At 42.1% G+C, this 19,050-nt stretch overlaps 1 protein-coding gene across 2 annotated transcripts in view; it reads left to right on the top strand.

The window, feature by feature from the left end:
* The window catches only part of tenm4 (teneurin transmembrane protein 4), a gene marked incomplete at both ends in the record, with an annotated part of 111,028 nt that overhangs the window by 23,780 nt on the left and 68,198 nt on the right, over nucleotides 1–19,050 (top strand). The window contains 4 exons of one of the 2 annotated variants that reach the window (XM_079165744.1): nucleotides 688–909; nucleotides 10,385–10,634; nucleotides 12,686–12,784; nucleotides 13,725–13,960. In XM_079165744.1, the coding sequence (XP_079021870.1) occupies nucleotides 688–909; nucleotides 10,385–10,634; nucleotides 12,686–12,784; nucleotides 13,725–13,960 (807 nt within the window). The remainder of the gene's footprint in view (nucleotides 1–687; nucleotides 910–10,384; nucleotides 10,635–12,685; nucleotides 12,785–13,724; nucleotides 13,961–19,050) is intronic. The other variant, XM_079165745.1, reaches the window with a different exon arrangement.

Raw genomic sequence — 19,050 nt, 5'->3', positions numbered from 1 at the left:
TTTTATTTTTTTTAATTGCTGTTGAAACTGAAGTTCGAGCCTCTTTAGCTTCTATACTGTGAGTATTGTGAGAATTTTTGAGCTGTGTAATGTTACAAGAGGGATTTAGACCCCATCAAATCCTCACATTTGATTGGACTGCTCAAAGGTGGGCGGGCTTAGAATGCGCACGCCGCTGTAAAAGTTGCAGATTGATTGGTGGATGGATGTCATGATATTATTGGTTGAAAACGGTCGATACTAGCTTCAATAAAAACACTTCATATCATGTTTTACAGGAAGAAACGATAATTGGATTTATTTATCGTATTGTTAAATATGTGCACAATATGACCGGGGCTGTGCTCTAGAAAGCAAAAGGCTCATTTGCATTTAACATCCCAAAAAGGTGTCTAGTTGTTTTTTTCTCTCTCTAAACCAGTGCAGGCATTTACCTTTTTCTATTCTATCTCAAAGTAATTTCCGTTGTTTGGATTGTTCTTGCCAGCTGGGGCGAGGTGGCGGAGACAAAGGCAGATGTGTCCCTGTTTGTTTTTGAAGTGTCAGAGTTAAGTCTTGCCTATGTGTGTGTGTGTGTGTGTGTGTGTGTGCGTGCGTGTGTGTGTGTGTGTCTGTTCTGTGATGTTGCCTATGTTTGGGTGTGTTTCATATCCCCCCCCATTTGTTGTCTCTGTTTGTGGTCCACAGGTCCTCCGCTGCATTGTTCATCCGCCTCCTCCTCCCCTGTTGAGCAACTCCCATACCCTCCCCTTTCCTTTGCAGCCAATGAGAGCCAGGGAGGGTTGCTAGGTAACTGTGCGGCTCAGCCAGCCCAGGACTCTGACTCTGAGGATGAGTTTGGCCCCAATTCATTCTTAGTTAAAACTGGCTCAGAGAACCTGTATGCTCCTGCCACTGCAACTGCTGATGGTGAGTTGTGTTTTCAAACTACTGTTGCTTTCTGGAGGTTAGCCTTCCCCTGCTCCTGGACATGTTGTGTTATAGGTCATGCAGATGGCTGTGGGCAAGAGTGTGTTTTTTTTTTCTTTTTTCGAGCACCATGAGAGAGAGTTGAAACTTTGAGTCGATATGTAGCCTCAGGAAAAGTACAGAACTCTCTGAAGCGAGGTCTGCAGAGTTCAGAGCCTCACTCAAAGAGAAAGGCAATTTTGGTTCAGTGGGAGATATTTGTCACAGATATTTCTCTGCAGTTTCAATGCGTGCTGGTGGGAGAAACCCATCACAATGCCTCTATAGAATATTCAAAAACATCCTGCTTGCATCCTCTGCACCTCATAAAGAAAGTAAGCAAGGCATGAAGAAAGTTACTTCACACCAGGTGCAAGTCCCTGCTTTATCATCATATATCGCTGCAAAGACTGACTCCCTTTGAAGTTGTATTAAAAGCAGTGATAGCCCCACGAAAGGCACACTGTAGTGTCATATTTTGATAGCATCTCAGACACTGCTCCTTGAGGGAGATTAGGATTGAAAACTCCCTACGTGGTTTCTCATTAATACATGTCAGCTACTCATTCCTCTTGAAACACTCAGTGTTTCCTGCTGTTGACTTAACACTCATTCAGACTGACAGAAGGACATTTGGGCTCAAACTGCAAACATAGCGTTGACGGTCGAGGAAATAATTCAGTGACTGTAAAACATGTGCAGTCCATTGAGGAAGTCGCTGTCAGCGCGTGTCAGCAGCTAACCTACAGGTTTTATTTGGGAGATAGTTTATCGTGTCGCGTTGCTTTGACATTCTTTGTTTGTTCCTGTATAACCCATTGCTGTAGATTCATAGACATCTCGTGGATCCATTACTGGCTTGGAAGGCCTTGATGTGCACTTATTCAATGAACTTTGTTTATTACACTGCAAGAGCTCAATGCATGGCAAATAAAAAATACATAAGAAGAATTTCCTCAAGGTAACCTTAGGAAACCCGATTTATTATTATGGTCACAAAACTCCACACTTGTAACTGCAGCAGGTTACATATTCCTGTTTGTGATCCGTCGATATGTAAATATGAAATGTTGTCATTCAAACTCAGCCATTTATGCCGCATGTCTCCCAGAAGCCATCGCTTTGAATGCCAAATAGGGTATTTTTTTAATATTTGAATGTTGATGCCTTTCAACTACAACTACTTGCTGCGTCTCCCACTGGCGCGGCAACCACAAAACAAAATGAAAGGGTCTAAATAATTGATCCAGCTTCCAAGTTAACTTCCCAAAGGGTTGCATTACATCAAACTCCAAAGTGCCCCAGCTGCCTGCTCAGAAAGCCCAGAGAATGAGTTATTAATCCAGGCGCAAATCTCCTCCCCCCCCCCCCCCCCTAATTCCAGAGTAGCAACACGCCGGTCACCGGCGGTGACATGACTGTGCTTAAGGGGACATGGGTGGGGGGAATGGCCTTTACCGCGGCAGATTTGTCTCATAACAATGATACTGATTTGCATAGGTGCAGCATTTAGGTTGGCCTCGGGGCTTTGAGAAAGGAGTGGGAGAGCACTGAGGAGGAATATCCTCAGCTCCAGTCGCGCCTTCAGTCCTCTACAGGATTTGAAAGAATCCTTTTAAGTTGCAAAGTACAGCAGGGTTCTGTGTGTCTCTTGGGTGCAAAGTCTTTCCCTGCTTGTATAGCTTTGTAACATAAAACCATTCCGAGGACCTTTCACCTCGCTGCAGTTACGTAGAAATAAATAAGTGAAATCTTCAAGTTTCTCTTTGAGATTTTTCTATGACGCTTGTCATTGTTTAATTACAGAAAATCTTTGACACTAAGGAGCCAATTACAATCAGAGAGAGAGAAGAGCTTCCATTGTTCACTTAAACCACCTAATGAGCCATGTAAGCTGCTCCATGCCTCCTCGCGCAATTTCCACATCACAACCTAAAACTTTAAGAGCTTGCAGATTTTGTTTATTTAAATCTGCTTCTCTTGCACTTTTGGTTGAAATTTATTTGACTCTTTGGCTGTTCTTTGAAGCCGCTGCTTGAATCTAATGAAAAAGTGACTAATCCAGTCAAATTGGGAAAAATCCTGATTTAAGTAGATATTATTTTGTATTTTTAGCTTTTGCCTTGACAGGTTTTGTGTGTTGATTTTTTTTTTGGCAAATCATTTATGTTAATTCCTCAACCCAGGCTGGTTTCAGCATTTAAAGGATGAAATGATTTCATTAAAACGTGTTGGATGTGTAGTGAGACTTTTCCCCTCAGCAATATGAACTTCATTTTCTCAAGGTGACAAAACTAGAGTGAGCCAGCTCGGTAGTGGTGTAGGTCTGTCTCACAAAACGGGGCTGCACACAACTGCTCAGCCAATGTGATTAAATCGAAGATTACACATTTCCCTGAATCGTCTGATCGAATTTATGGAAATGGTAATTCATGGAATTGTAATGTGTTCTGTTTTATGCATGATCTTCATTCAGACTTCATGTTGTTATAAATGCAGTGTAATCTGGCATTGAGTATGCATCTCAGGCTTTCGGTAAGAATTACATGAGCAAAAAAAAAAAAAAGCTAATTTTAAAGTCACCATGGTAAAAAAAATAGCTGGAATATCAAATCACATCTCTTTGACATACAGGTCAGTTATTGAAGAAATATTCAAATTCAGAGTTGACACAGTGCAGGGAATATTTGCTTTTTTTTGCTGTCAGTAAACAACCACAGAGAACCATGTGTGCCTAAAATAATTGGCTCGCAGTGTATCTGTTGCACTGGAAAACAGGTGGCTTTTTATCACTTCGGATTGCATTTGCTCAAGGTCATCTTTTAGCCCGCACACAGGACTTAAAATGTTATGCTGGATTTTGAACAAGTAAATGCTCTCAGCAGCATATCGTTATTCACATTAGTAGCCTTTGAGGCTGCAGAGTTGTTGTTTTTTGTCGTTGTTGTTGTTGTTCCTCGCGATCCTGTTTTCATTCGGAAGAACACTGAGCCAGAGTTTCTGTAAGGCTGACGAAGCTGCTCGCTGAGGCCTGCACTCCTTTTGTGGAGCATGTGTTTCCCCGTGGCCCCTGGCTTTCTCTGAGGGGCTTCTTCCTGGGGAGACTGCCAGTGGGAAGCCCGCTGCCACGCTGAGCTGCAAGATCTGACACACTGCAACCTCCCCGTATTAGCATTTCTTAATGCAAAACAGCATGGGGCCAGTGTTGGCTTTCAGTGCAGCCGGGCTCCCCCGGTGAAAGGGCCAGCGCACCGCCGACACCACCTCACAGCTGACCAAGCAGGAAGGGCTGGGTGGGTGGAAGGCCTGGGGGACGTGGCTGTGCGTGAATTCAAATAAGTCTTTATTCAAACTGCTTAATCATCCCCCTGTGTCTGCGAGGACGGGGAAAATGTGGTTAAAAGAGGTCACTCCAGAGAGTAATTCATCCACCGGACACCAAGAGGAATGAGCTATCTGAGGCTGAATGATAATTTAATGAGTAGCTCATGGCAACCCGCATGCCGTGCCCCTGTTTTTCCCAGAGAATCGCGAGGTTACATTTTTGAGTTGACGTATCAAACGGAATCGTTTTTCTATTGATGTTGAGTTATCAATGAACTGCAGCCAACAGACAATTTGTCCAGTTCCGTTTGACTTGCTGTTCGTCAGCGCACGGAGTCCACGGGTAATGCGTTTTGCATACCTACGTATCTTCTTTTCATTGACATATATCGAGATGCATCACTTTCATTCCACGATAATTGCAGACCATCTGTGCCCTCTAACAAAATCTTCAACCTCCTGATGGATATGCAGCAGAGTGACACACAGAGTCGAGCAGACACAACCACTTGTCTTGTTCTTGCTAAGGCAGCTCAAAAGAATGACAGAAAATCCATTTGATCTCAGAGAGGCGGAGAGAAGCATATGCCAGGACTAGTCCTAATGGATTAGGTTGCAAACAGCAGTAAACCTCCTGTTTTTAAATTGCTGCGTTTCAAAAATAAAACGTTTCCAGAATGGTTTTTTTTCCATGTTTATATGTTTGAATTTACTTCTGCAACGGCTCACGTGACCATGTTCATAGACTGCATCGTGTGAAACTAGTTCTTCTCGCTTCCGTACCTCATTTGGTGTCCTCAGTGAAAGCTGGTGGAAGGATGAACGATAGCAGGTCTTTTTCTCCTCTTGTTAGTAATGACGGCAAACTTACTTTCGGATTCCAGAAGGTCTTTTCCCCCCTCGTTCCCATCGAGAGAGCCAGTCGAGAGCTGAGCGTTACCCCCACCATGTGTTATTTGTGGTACCTGTTACCTCTCAAATGAGCCCAGGAAAGACAGCTAGTATTCCCGCATGGCTCTTCCCTCCAGACTTCGTTAATGGTGGAGGAAACAGCAGGGCCAGCAGAGAGAACCGGCTACAGGGAGCCAGGAGAGATATTGCAGCTTCACTGCCTTCATGTCAAATTCTATTTGTATTTTTATAGACAAACGCTACTCAACTGGAAACTTTGCTCTTATGATTATCCATAGGGGCTGTAGCAGTAAGTAAGACTCAATGATTTATCTGGCCGCTGGATAGCTTTTGATTAATTCTGCATTGAGTGGCTCACACCTCAGTGCGTCGGGCCGAGTGTCCGCGGCGTGTCACATCGTTTTATCTCATCAGGTGTGATCATCGGTGCTGTGGATTTGATCCGCTGGTCTCGTTCAGAAATAGAACTTCTCCCTGGACACTGTGCAAAGTGACACGACACGTCTGAACCCAGTGTTCCTCCTTATGTAAACAAATGTGGCAAGAATGATGCCACTGAAACGTTTTTTTTCCTACATAGATATACACGTAAAGCTAACGTAAATAAATAAATATAACCAAAATAAATATAAATGCTGGTCTCTTAAATATAGGTGTACTGCTGTAGTGCAGGTTTCTGAATTGTTTCCATGACTACTGTTGCTGATCTTTAGTCAGGCAGGGCAGCAGGTATGGTGACATTTGTACTTCTCATTTGTACAGTGGCATCATTACTGACAGGTCAATGCGATTGTGATACTTTGCAGAACATGTACGACCAGAAAAAAGGATTTTCTTTTCACCAACTAACGCAAGTTGTGTAGTTGTGTTGATGTGTAACTCAGACAGTTGGTGTTCACTGAAATCACAGACACAAGAAAATGTACTCTTATAAAAATGTTTTTCTTCATTCTTAAACTTTCATGTTCGTTCATTTTACGATATAATTGAAACTGTATTGCATTTCAAACAACATGGCTTTTGGCAAAGTAGAGTACTGCACACCTTCACCTATAAAAAAAGTATGGCAATCCCTCAATTTAATTAGATTATCATATTTAGGTCATTTTGAATTACTTATTTAAGGAGCTTTGTTGAGTTGTGTCTTCTTTGGATAAAACCCAATACAAGTCTACAAGAATCCCCACTGCAGTTTTCAAATCATATAATAAATGCATTTGAAATTCAACATCAACCTGTTAGAAATAGAAAGCCCTCAGATAGCACATGTGTGTGTGTTATCTTCCACCAAAGCTCTTAATAATATGTTTTAAAACGTGTCTTCTACACCTGGTATTGATTCACTATCATGAGATACGTTTGCCAGATTTTTTCTTGAGTAAATAGTGAACATGCTCAGAGCTCCCATAGAAATCCTTAGTTTAAATATTTCAAATGTAACTTTAGTTCAGCTATTTGGTACCTCACAAGTTGGATAGTTGCCTCCCAGCAATTACAACATCCAACCATTAGACAGACGTTATCTCTCATGATGGGGGGTTGAGGTCTTGGCTAATGAAATGGATTTGCCTTAATTACTCATCTAGAATAGCGTCAGGAGGCCTTAACCAGTCCATACATCTGTTAGGAAGAAAAATGAAAAACCCACATTCCCAGACTGAATGGATATCTTTAGGCTTCTGTCTTGAATGTCGCGTGAAGGTTTGGTTATTGTAGCCAAGTCCCCCTTCTATGTCTCTCCGATAACAAATGAATCTCCTTTTCATGCCAATTTCGTTGTGCAAAGCGGGTCAAAAGAAAATCATTTATTTTTTCTCTGTCCTTTTGGATAGCAGTGAATAATTGTTGCTGAGTCACCACATATGTGGGGGTCGTGTGGCTTTGTCTCATAAACTGTCCTTTATTGTCCTGCTTCTCGTCTTTCTGTTCAACTCCCCCGGAGATAGCAGTGACTACTTACCTGGCTGTTGAAGGGTTATTGAAGGGACAAGGGAAGACATGCAATACAGTCAAGTAGTGAATGTAAATCACGATGCAGTGCTCGTCCTTTTTCTGGAGAACGAGTTCTACGATGCATTCAAATGGTGATGGCTTGTATGCAAATACACAGCAGAGTGAAGCAGGCAGATTTACTGCGGCAACTCTTCCATGTAGACTGCAAAGCATTTGTACAAGATTCTTTTAAACACTTTATAATCATTTGTGGCTACTGACAAATAATAATGCAGCAGTACTCTGGTTCTTTATTCCAAAAAATATATATCATACCATGAAAATATATATCATATAAATGTATATAATATATACATAACTTAAACTTGGCACTTTGGAAACTTGATTTAAATGTGGATTGGATTGTGATCAAATATTTCAGATGTGTATGTTTCTAACCTAAATCTATTCCTGCATCCAGTTTAATCATTTAATGTAACTTAGATTAAATACATTTGGGTTCTAAATATGTTTGGTAGCTGCTTTTCTTTGGGATGATACAATAGCTTTGTGATTTGTCACTCCATGGTATGTTCAGCTGATTTACTTTGATCCGATTTCACTCGTGCTCGCCCTAGACTAACCTTCTATTGTGACATTTTGGGAACAGTTTGCCTCAACAGCAGACATGTTAATATTCCAGCTTGTTTTAAGCTGCAATATTGTGAAACACTTGACACTGAAACAGGCAACCTGTTTCCTGTAATTTTTGAGCCGTAGCGTGACTTTCAATTTATTGCAAGTATGGTCCTCAGATAAAAAAAGAAGTGTTAGAAAAATGAATCACACTGAAATGCCCCACATTCGCCTGATCGTCACAGGAAGTAAAGTATTTGTTTACCGAGCACTAAATGCATTCCAGCGAAGTGATGCATTTGTCCTTGTGATATATTTCTCTGCGTATGTTTGTGCCGTCCTTGCATCACATTTGCATAACCTTATTAATGGCTTTAGGGATCAGGTACATTACGGAACGGGAGGGAGGTCATCAACATCTGTGCGGTTTTACCTCAGACCAGTCTATTGTTCATCAGGACTGTGGTGCGCCTCTCTCTCTCTCTCTCACTGGTTCGGCTAATTACGAGGGCAGCATTGTGCAAAAGTGTCCTCAGTATGGGACCATCTATCAGTGTGGCGGATGCATAATGTGGCACTCAATTTCTGCCTGGGGTTCATCCTTATGGAACATGTGCACTATGAGGCAGAGAGCCAGGTTCACCATAGGGTCTGGAGGGGAAGGCTTTTTTCTTTCTGTTGTTGACTGCAAACGAAACATACAGAGTAACAATATAGATGAGCTGAATTGCTAAACTTTCTGTAAAGCACCCGCGTGTTTAAAAAGCTCGCTGGAAGAGACGTTAGCATGTGCTTGAGGATTAAACTACATTTCTGTCTTGTTTTTCCTTGCCGAGCCAATCGTTTGCACGTTACCTGAGAACACAAAGGGCTCTCTCTCGCTCCGCTTTCCTAAAATGCCTCAAGCCACGAAGCTTAATGCTACTTTGTTCTCAGTTTTGCACCTCAGCGGCTTGTGCATCAGTCTGCCTTGATTGACACATGTTGATATAGCATCTTCATGTTCCTGACCCCTACAGAAACCTGAAATGACACTAAGCTCCTTGACTGGCGCGAGCAGATATCGCTTTAATAAAGCAACTGATTATACAAAATAAGCCCTCTATGTGTCTACTCCGCTCCCTCTGCTGTAAATTGGCAATTTAGTGTTGGGGATATCTGTGAAATAAAGGAGGCTTTCTGCTTTAAAGAAAAGCCAGTCTTTCATTCTCAGTCAAGCCAGGAGTTCATTGATTGATGAATGGCTTAACAAATGTGGAAATAAATGGATAGAGAGTGCACAAGGACATTGGTCTTCTTTCTTGTGAAGAGCAGAGAGCATCAAATCGTGCATATAGGACCACTGGGTACAATCTGTTCCTATAGACTTCATATCTAATAGTTTTAATACCTCTGATGGGAAGTGACAACAGAGCTGGTAAAAGAAGAGACAAAAAGAGACGGTTTTGGCTGCTAAAAGCTCTGGAACAGTACGTGACCACTGCAATCACTTCTAATGAGGTTTCAGTTTCAAAAATCGCTTCAGGCAAGCCGTGGTAAAACATTCTGCACAAGGCTATTGTTAATAAAGAAAAACTCTGCATGGTGTCATTTTCAATCAAAACCTGAGTTTAGACAAACCAAATGAAATCCTGCTTTCGTCGTTTAAGAAGCATTTCAAGGTTTAGACTATATCTGTCTCCTAAAAAACGTTATCCGTGCCTTCATATTGTAACTAGTCGATTTAACTCCTCGTTCTCTGGCATCAGCCTCCAGCTCATCCAAAACTCTGCTGCTAGTAAACATGACCGTCTACCTTTTAGAATTGATTTTGTTATTATTGCTTAAGTTATTTATCTCTATATCTATCCCCCGAGATCCTCGGATGCGTCGTTCCTTGTTGTTCCAAGGTCCAGATGCTTACACAAAGGAGATAGAGCCTTTGCATTAGGAGCTAATAGACTCTGGAATTATCTGCCAAATGAGATCAAAATCACTTTTAAAAACCCACTTTTTTTTTAAATTGCTTTTCTGTGATTTAAATATATATATTACATTTAAGTTTATTTTACTCTCTTTGTTTAGGTATTTAGTTTTTGGCTTTTATTTCAATTCATTCCTTTTATGTTTTAAATCTGTTCTGTTTTTATTGTAAAGTGCATTGTAACTGCGTTTTACAACATAAAGTTTATTATTATTATTATTATTATGCATGCTCAAACATCATTCCCTGGCTAAATAAAAGTAAAAAAAGAAGAAGAAGAAGCCAGCTCGACCATTTACACAGAAGCCAGTGTTCGGTCTGAGCAAACTGCCACAGGTCTCTGTGGGAGGCAGAAAGCACACTCTGATAGAGACCAGTTAGGAGAAATAATGAGCAGAAGAGGGGCGTTTTTTGTGAGTGGGTCACATAAGGGCTTTGCAGCTCTTCACTGAAATTAGTTTAGGTGTTAATTTTTGCACTGCTGGTGAAACTATGGCTAATCATTCATCAGTCATGTTGCAGCTCGGGGAGTTGAAATAACACCATAAGGCTCTTCTTACCCTGCTAGCACACGCGCACACTTTCACCAACCTTTTTTTGGAATATGCACCCGCAATGGCTCTGCAGTAGCGTTGAATATCTCTCTTTTTTTTCCTCTTTCACTTTCAGACGGAGCCTTTCAGAACCATTCTCGGCTGCGGACGCCTCCTCTACCGCTCTCCCACTCCCACTCGCCCAATCATCAGCACCATGCGGCCTCCATTAACTCCTTGAACAGGGGCAACTACACACCGCGGAGTAACCCAAGCCCCGCGCCCACAGACAGCTCTGTCCCTCCTGAGGGTCCGGCCAGTGGTCAAGATCCCGGCGGCACGCAGGACAACTGGCTGCTCAACAGCAACATCCCCCTGGAAACGAGGTACCCTGTGACTTGTCTCCCCGACGATGTATAGAGATGTTGGCAAGTCTGAGCTTGAGTTTTTCATGCTGTCTGCTCCATATTAAAATACCGCAGTGCTTACAAGGAGCAAAGTAATGAAATGGAGAATATCCTGCTAGGGGCGAAGGCCTACGTTTGAGATGAACGTGATTTTGTGGCAAACAAGAGAAAAGTGCTGCTTTTGGGTCTTTGTCCGACGTTAGCAATCCCAACAAAGAGTAATTACGATCATGCTGGATGTGAAACGGTTCTTGCTAAATTACATTTGGGCTCCCGTGAGCATGGCTTCATAGCTCCTCCACTTCAGCCCTGAGTTTTATTTATTATTTCATATTAATCAGTGCCCGGTTCTCTAGCACATTTCTCAACAGGAGGCCCTTGTGTGAAGTGGATCTGTCAAGTGTTATTGTAATAAAGGGAATATCTGTTGGTATTTCTTCTGCTGGTCTTATTGCAAGGTGGGGTGAAATCAAGAATAGCGTGGCATGTTATCTCAAACCTCATAATGATCACAATATTCTCTCTATAAGCTTCTCATGTGGTCAGGTAGCCTGCTGACCAAATTTAAATAAAAAGGACATTGTGTAGCCTTGATTTTTCTTCCTTCATTTAGAAGATTTGATGAGATGAATCTATTCAAAGCGATCCAATAGAAAACCTTAGCCCTCACTGTTGCCTGTGGTGTATACAGTCAAAACACGCTGCCATAAATGAAACCGTTGTTGACAGGAGACTAGCTAATAGCTTAGCTGGCACGGCTAAACACCGGCCATGAAGAGAACGACTGTCTCTTCCTTCAGTTTTTGTGAGACGGTTCAGCCAACAGGAAAATTAGCATCAATTTTGGATGGTGGAAGGACAGTTAGTGGGATAATGAATGATTACATGTCATCCAGCTCCAAAGTTAATCCCGCACAGGTATTCCCTGTGGAGCAGAAACCAGATGGCGGCGAGAGGGAATCTGCAACAGGCAAGAGGGCTGCTCAAACCACATATGTCTGTTTGACATGATCAACTGCTAAAGTTCTAATAAGGAAATTGAAACCATTAGTGACATCTACACAGACACACACATATTTTAATGTCCCTTTTACTTAATTAATAGTATTGGAATTGACCTCTCTGGTCACTTTTGTGAAATGTAATGGCCCTGACAAATTCTGCACTGGTAGGTCTTATTCTGCTCTGCCAGTGGAGAGGTGCCAGCAGTTGGAAGGCCCTCTCCAGCCTCACCATTTTCTTCAGAATTTCTGCCAAGTATTGCTCCCTCTCTTCATTAAAAATTGCATTCCTTCCCAGAACACAAGCTTGAGAGACTTCACACTAACCTCGAAGGGGCAGGGATCAAAAACAAGGCTTTTCTCTTGTACCACTGAACGTGTTCAGCCTGCCCATTGCATGTGGACAGTTCATTTCTACATTGCATTGCTGCAGGGGGAGTGCATCATGGGGAGAAATGAGACACGCGCCTCTAGAAACTTTAGAACAAACTGAAAATGTGTTTTTTTTCCAGTGTTGCAACCATTAAATGACACTCAACTTCACCTAAGGATACTATCCAGTGTGGACGCTATGGAACTTTAGTGCATTTGTAATTAAAAACTAAGATATTGAAAAGTGTTTTGTCTGAAATAAGTGTTAGAAAGCTTAAGGTTCTCATTTGTGAGTGATGCATTGTTTTCTTCCAATCACAACCTTAAAGGAGCCAGAATACTCTAATGTTTATCAGAGAAGAGCAAGACGCTTGCAGAGAAGGGCAGGGCTCGTACAAAACCAGGTATGGCAGAGCCCAAACGAGGGGGATCAAGAGAGCTAGATGTTATTTGTCTCACACCTTTGTAGAAGTAGTTCCATAAGGGCCTTGGTTTCTTTGTCCCACGCCGTCCGTCTTGACCCCCATTTGTCAGTTGTTGTTGTTGTTGTTGTTGATGTTGATGTTGCTTGGTGATCACATACTGTATTGGCATTTCTGTGTCTCTTGCACGCACATCTCACACTAGCTTCATATCCATCTTTTCACCTGTATGTAGAAACATAGCAAAGCAGGCATTCCTAGAGACTTTACAGGACAACCTCATTGAGATGGACATTCTGGCATCAGCACGCCACGATGCCTCGTACAACGACGGGTATGTTGCATGTTTGCTATCTGGCTCACGCCACTGTCACAATCTGCTTTCCCATGAAAACAATAGTGATGCCTGTGCTGTTTTTCCATCAGACATCCTCTGTTTTGAAATGCTGTCAATCACTAGCGTGCGTCTCCTGCTGTACCACAATCTTTGCCATGTTTGTCCCTTCCCTGTTTGATACAACGAACAATTTGCATCAAGTCACATTGTTGGGTTGTATTGCTTCTGAATAATGTTAAGCATGACCGCTTTATGAAACACAGTTGCCTGTGTTATCTCCTATTGCCGGAATAGGATATGCCAGAGATGTGTCCTGATGTTTAATAAATAAAATGTGGTCTCGGTGACTTTCCACATCATACATTGTAATGTGACACTCAATCACGTCCATGTCCCTGTCGCTCAGGAGCTTTGTGTAAACTTGTCAGTGAAACGGCCTTCACAACAGCGCCGCCCCACCACTGGCTCTCTGATGGGCCGATCATATGGCTCTTGGACATGCAGCTCTACACATGTTTTCCGAGCTAGCCGTCCATGTTCTTCAAGGGCGAATAAATCTGCTAAACTCCTCGCTGCAACCGTATATGCTGCATCTCTCCCGTGGACAGCCTTGATACATAGTTACCGGGAATTACTCAGCACCGCGCAGGGATGAATACGTAAACAAGAGCCAGCTGCGGTCGCTAGTCCTGTAAATTAGATTTTATATTGATTCGCAGTTTCGACTGAGCAAAAGCCAGTATGCTTTAGCATTCTCACTAATCTAGCAGAGGCGTGACTATGGTAACAGTATTGAATGTGCTTGGAAGCAGAATTACTCACCAGTGGAAGGGACTGCACTTGGACACACAGTAACCTACAGTGTTGTGATGATAGACATCCCTTAGAAATGAGGGCTCTCTGTGAAGACTAACACCAGATTTTGTCTTCCTCCCAGACACTTCCTGTTCAAACCAGGTGGAACGTCCCCAATGTATTGCACAACATCACCAGGATACCCTTTGACCTCCAGCACGGTGTACTCGCCTCCCCCGCGCCCTCTGCCTCGCAACACCTTCTCTCGACCCGCCTTCAGCCTGAAGAAACCCTACAAGCACTGCAACTGGAAGTGCGCCGCTCTCAGCGCCATCCTCATCTCAGTAACACTGCTGTTCCTGTTGGCCTACTTCATCGGTGAGTCACCTTTTGAATGCCTCTGCACGCCGTGGTGAGCGCCTCTACCTATCCGCCCCCGGCCCCACCTCTCACTTAACTACAGACACAGAATGGGTCCATGCTCGGTTATGTTCCCTCTCTCATCCGTTTTAATAGTGTTGAATCTGCACTCCGCGGTCTTATATGAGCTTGGTTATATAGGGAGTTATAGATTGACTCCTCGCCCACGCACCTCGTCTGAAATAACATTATCATTCATAGATTGGGTTGACTGAATTCAAAGAGATAGGCAATCCAGTTTCTTGCTCTTGTGAATAGGTCATATAGGGAATGAATTAAAAAAGACATCAGCCATCACACAGGAGAGGACTTGCACGTTTAGAATATTCATCTTATTTTATTTAAGATTCCCCGACCAGCATACCCGGGTCCCAGTTGGGTTAAGGACTATCAGCTGTGAAATTTGAGTTCTGCTATTAGATCAGCTCTTCTCTTTTTGACAGCTATCATTCCCTAAGGAAACGATATCCATATCCAAGAATACAGTCTGTTATTTATTTGTGTGATCGTTATACAAGACTGATTACACAACATTTCTCTTGTAAACAGTGAAACGAAGGAGCAGTTGATAAAGACGCAAAATTAAAAACTAAAAAGGGAAGTTGAATGTACATGTAAGAGGATTCTGCAAGTAATCGCTGTGATGTTGGTTCTCAGAGATCACTCATCTGTGTTCCCAACTCTGTGGATTTTTGTGTTGATTTTCTTTCTGGTCTGTCCAACCATCACTTGGCAACCCAGTTCATCCTCTGTTTATTCCAGTAATCCTAGAGTTTGAATCGCTATGGTTAAATCAATCAGGGAAAGCATAAGAGAATATGTGTTATATTACTGAAACAAAAATCGATACAAGAGAGTGCACAGCAACCAACAAGAACAGCAGCATCTGCAGTAACAGTGTGATCATGTAGAGAACGTGGGTTGGTCTGGTGGATTTTGGGCCCTTCAAGGCCACGTAGCAAACGCTTTTGGATCATGGGTGAGGTAAGTAAACCACACGTTATCTGAATTAGTGGTATAAGCTTGGCTAAGGTTGGGAATTTGAGAGTTGAGAGGATTTTAAAAGAATCAGTGACTGGGTTCAGGACAAATGGAGACGGGTAAAGCTTCTTAAAATGTAATGTCAAACGGGTATTTTTGAGGTGTGGATTTAGATATGGTTGAATATCTTGGTTGCCTAGTTTGGTAGACAGTTCCAAGGATTTGGTGATCTACATGAGAAAGCTAGCAGTACCCTTGTCATACAAGTAATGAAGGTTCTGCCCCTGTCGTAGTTACTAATTCAAATAAGGATCTAATTCATACTTCTCTTGAATATATTTTCCCAATATATGCATCTGATTGGTTTTGAATATCTGTTTAACATATAAATGGCTACACTGTTGACTTCCTTCTCGCACGGAAAATATATATATTTTTTTCAAATTGAAGGATGGTGAGAACAGCCTGATCTATCGGCATGGCCTTCATCAGTGAGATAAATTAAATCTTTATTGAGGACATTTTGTTATAGATATGCATTATGCTGTAACAATCACGGAGGCAATCGTTTCTGCTCCTCCTCGAGGCCAAACGAACTGAAATCTGATTATTCATTTTTTGGGGGGGTTTCCAGAGCCATTTAAATTGTTTAATTTGAAATTCAGAACAGTGCTGTATTAACACAAAAAAAAAGAATGAGCTGGTTGCTGCTCATGGATATTATCTAAGTATCCAGTCATTTCGAATCAGTGACGACGGGTGTGAGAAAGTTCTGGTTTGGCTCGTGTTTAGCATCAGCAGTGTGGTTTGGCTGTAGAAGTAGAGATACAGTACGTGTCTACACTTTACTGCTTTGACTTGGCCAAAAGCCAGAGAGCCCCGTCAGCCTGATAGTGCTTAATCAGACTGTGTAATTATACCCTACAAAAACTCAGAACATCTCCCGATGCACCACAAGTAAACATGTTGGAGACCAAACCTCACCCTATGATCGGAATTTCCAATCAAGAACGAGGGCCATATTTAATTAAAGGCTGATGAGAAAATACATTTAATTCCTAGTGCAATTAATTATTGAGGCCTGTAATTGGGAACTCCGGGTGAGATGTCTAATGAACCCAATTATGCCTCATGACAGATGTTTTGACTTGCAGCATGGTTTTATTTTGTCACAGCTTTGTAAATGGGCACATTTTGAAGTGCAAAAAGGTCGGGGGTGTTAAGATGGCACTATTTTCTCTGTGGTCGCTCGCTCATTAGCACATTTGTTATATGTTCCTCATTTGAAGGTCATCAGTATCCTCCTGTGTTCATGTCTATTCACCCTGGGAATGGAACCCATGGACGGAAAAAGGTTGGGCCCCAGAAATGTTTTTTCACTGCATGATCGTCCAACTCGGAAAAGGCCCCTCTGCAACACAGAGTTGTCTGTCTTTCAGCAGGATATCACTGCTTTGTTTGATTTGGCTTTTCATTTTCCCAAACTGATATTTGCTTTATCTTGGTTTGTTAATATGATGTTACTCTAAATGAAAAACAAACTCAGTCTTCTTATTTGTAATCTTGATTGAATACGACTAGGGCGATTGTGGCTCAGTGGTAGAGCAGGGTTCTATCCTCCGCTCCACTAGTCCATGTCGATGTGTCCTTGGGCAAGACACTTAACCCCAAATTGCTCTCGTAGCTGTGCTTATACGCTGTGTTAATGTTTTATGAATGTTAGATAGTCCTGACGGGCAGGTGGCACCTTGCATGTCATCAGTGTATGAATGACATGTAGTGTGAAAGCGTGACAATTTGAAAGTGTGTTAGCCACATACAGCTCACTAGCATGTAGCATTACACTGGTTGTGTATTGTTGTAGGTTAGGTTATTGTACTTTGCGGCACATATTAATCATTTCTACAGTTATTAAAGTCATGGTGATAGGGTTGAAACCTATATGCCTTCCGATTTTGATTCAAATCTGCCATTTCTCACTGCAGGGATACCAAAGAAAATACTCCCTGATGCATCCTAAGTAGAAATGCACCCATTTGCACTTTTTTGGTTGATTCTGATATTTTTTAAAGTCTGACCTGCAGATTCGGAATTTTGCAGATTTTATTTTTTCTAACAGCAATGCTCAAACAATAATTTCAACCATCCCGAAGTCAACCATCCTAAATGTTATGTTTGACTTTGTTATTGGCGTCTATAGTGGATATTTGCATAAAAACACAATACAAATGATTAGAAAATAAGTGATAGGCTATTTTTAATAAGACACTTGCCTTGAATAACAGCAAGTAAAAAGCTTGTTTGATGATAAACTGAAAGTGAATCATAAACCCCCACCAGTTATACATAATCTTTCATTATTGTTTTTTAGTGTCTTTAGAGAAATATAGCATGGCAGTGGTGCTATGTCTCCAAGCTACAAACCAGTTAATTTATTTACATGGAAATATATACTTTCTATAATTAAGTTCTTCTCAATGTGGATATTGAAAAGATTGATTTGCACCAGACTTGTAATGGCTCAAATGTATTATCCCTCACTCAGACATTGCCAGAACACACATTTGATATTCCAGTCAGTCTATGTTTGGTTTACTTTAGCTTTCTTTTACATTGTTATTTTTGTTTTGTTTTCAACATTATATTTTTGGCATTTTCGTTTTTATTTTTGAGTATATTGGAAAAATAGGGGAGAGAAAAAGAGGGGTATGACATGCAACAGAGGTCCAAAGGCCGGAATTCAACCGGGGATGCTGCGGTTACACGGTATGCGCTGCAAATACTCGACTACCAAGGCAGTCCTACAGTACTTTCTTTTCATGAAATACAGCGTGACCGTATTAGAATGAAGTGGTGCTAGAATGACTGTGTGGCTGTAAAAGTTATCTGTCTCAACCGTTTACCTGGAAATGTACAATTGTGTGCAATTTAAAATGATTCACAACACAATGAGTGATAATTTACACAACAGTCTGCCAACGGAGGAGAGGTGTTAATGCAGTTAGGTGAGAAATGAGCAACTGATCGCTTCTGTGTCTCGCACCTATTTATAAGAGATTAATTAACCATATGGATGAAGTATTTTTTAAACCAAGGTGTGTACGAGACTCTATTCTATCCTGGCTTTCTTTTTTTTCTTTTTTTTAATACCTCAAGGTAGTTTGCCTCTTTTAGATGCTAACAGTATTTGATGATTTTGACTAGTTAAATGAGGGGAAAAAAGCTCATCACAGCCTCCCTTGAAGTGTGCACTAGTTGGAAAGTGCTCCTCAGATCAGAGGATAGAGGCACAGGAATGCTGGCAGATGACCCACAGCAATAAGCGCTGACTTCCTCGGATTGGCTGAGAAGTCTTCTACTACATTACCTCTGTTACCTAATTGGCACATGGCGTGACCCAACTTCCTGCAAAGAGATAAGCGAAAGGAGGGCACAGCGTGTGCTCAGGACAAAATGGGCGATGCTGCGGAGTGCAGCACTCTTGACAGGTCAGCGGCATCGCTGGAACACAGACACAGCTTGTCTCTGCCAGTGGCCATCTCATTAGAAGTGCCTTGTTGCTCCCACGACCTGTCTTCATTTTTGCAGCCAATTGCAGCAACTTTCTGAGCGTCGCCGCACGATGTTTTGCAAAGTTTGGAAGGCAAGCGAAACAAAATCAGGAGGCTCTTCACTGGCTCCGGTCCAATGCTCTGCATATCAGAGATACCAAGAAGGCGTTGAAGAAAATCTTTGGATTTAGGATGGGAGGGGGACGCCTCCTCAACCGTTTTCCATTAGCGGCCTCAGGGACGGACGGGATAAAGAATGGGACTCACAAAGACGTGATTACGAGGACACTTGGAATGACACCGTGCTTGGTGACTTTGCGTTGGTTCTGCCGGAATCATACACTGACTCTATTTGTCCCCCCGTTTCGCCAGTCGATGTAGAGCTACAAATCAAGAGAAGTGTCTTTCTGGAGCTTACAGAATGACAAACAAAGCCATCTGTCTCCTCATTGGTCGTCCTCCACCGACACAGTCACTTCCACAGGCACTGGACAGACACTGAACAGATGCTGATGT

This window comes from Pholis gunnellus, assembly GCF_910591455.1.
Source record: "Pholis gunnellus genome assembly, chromosome: 9".
NCBI lineage: Eukaryota > Metazoa > Chordata > Actinopteri > Perciformes > Pholidae > Pholis > Pholis gunnellus.
The sequence above is the reverse complement of the archived record's forward strand: the minus strand, read 5'-3'. Positions and strand labels throughout refer to the sequence as shown.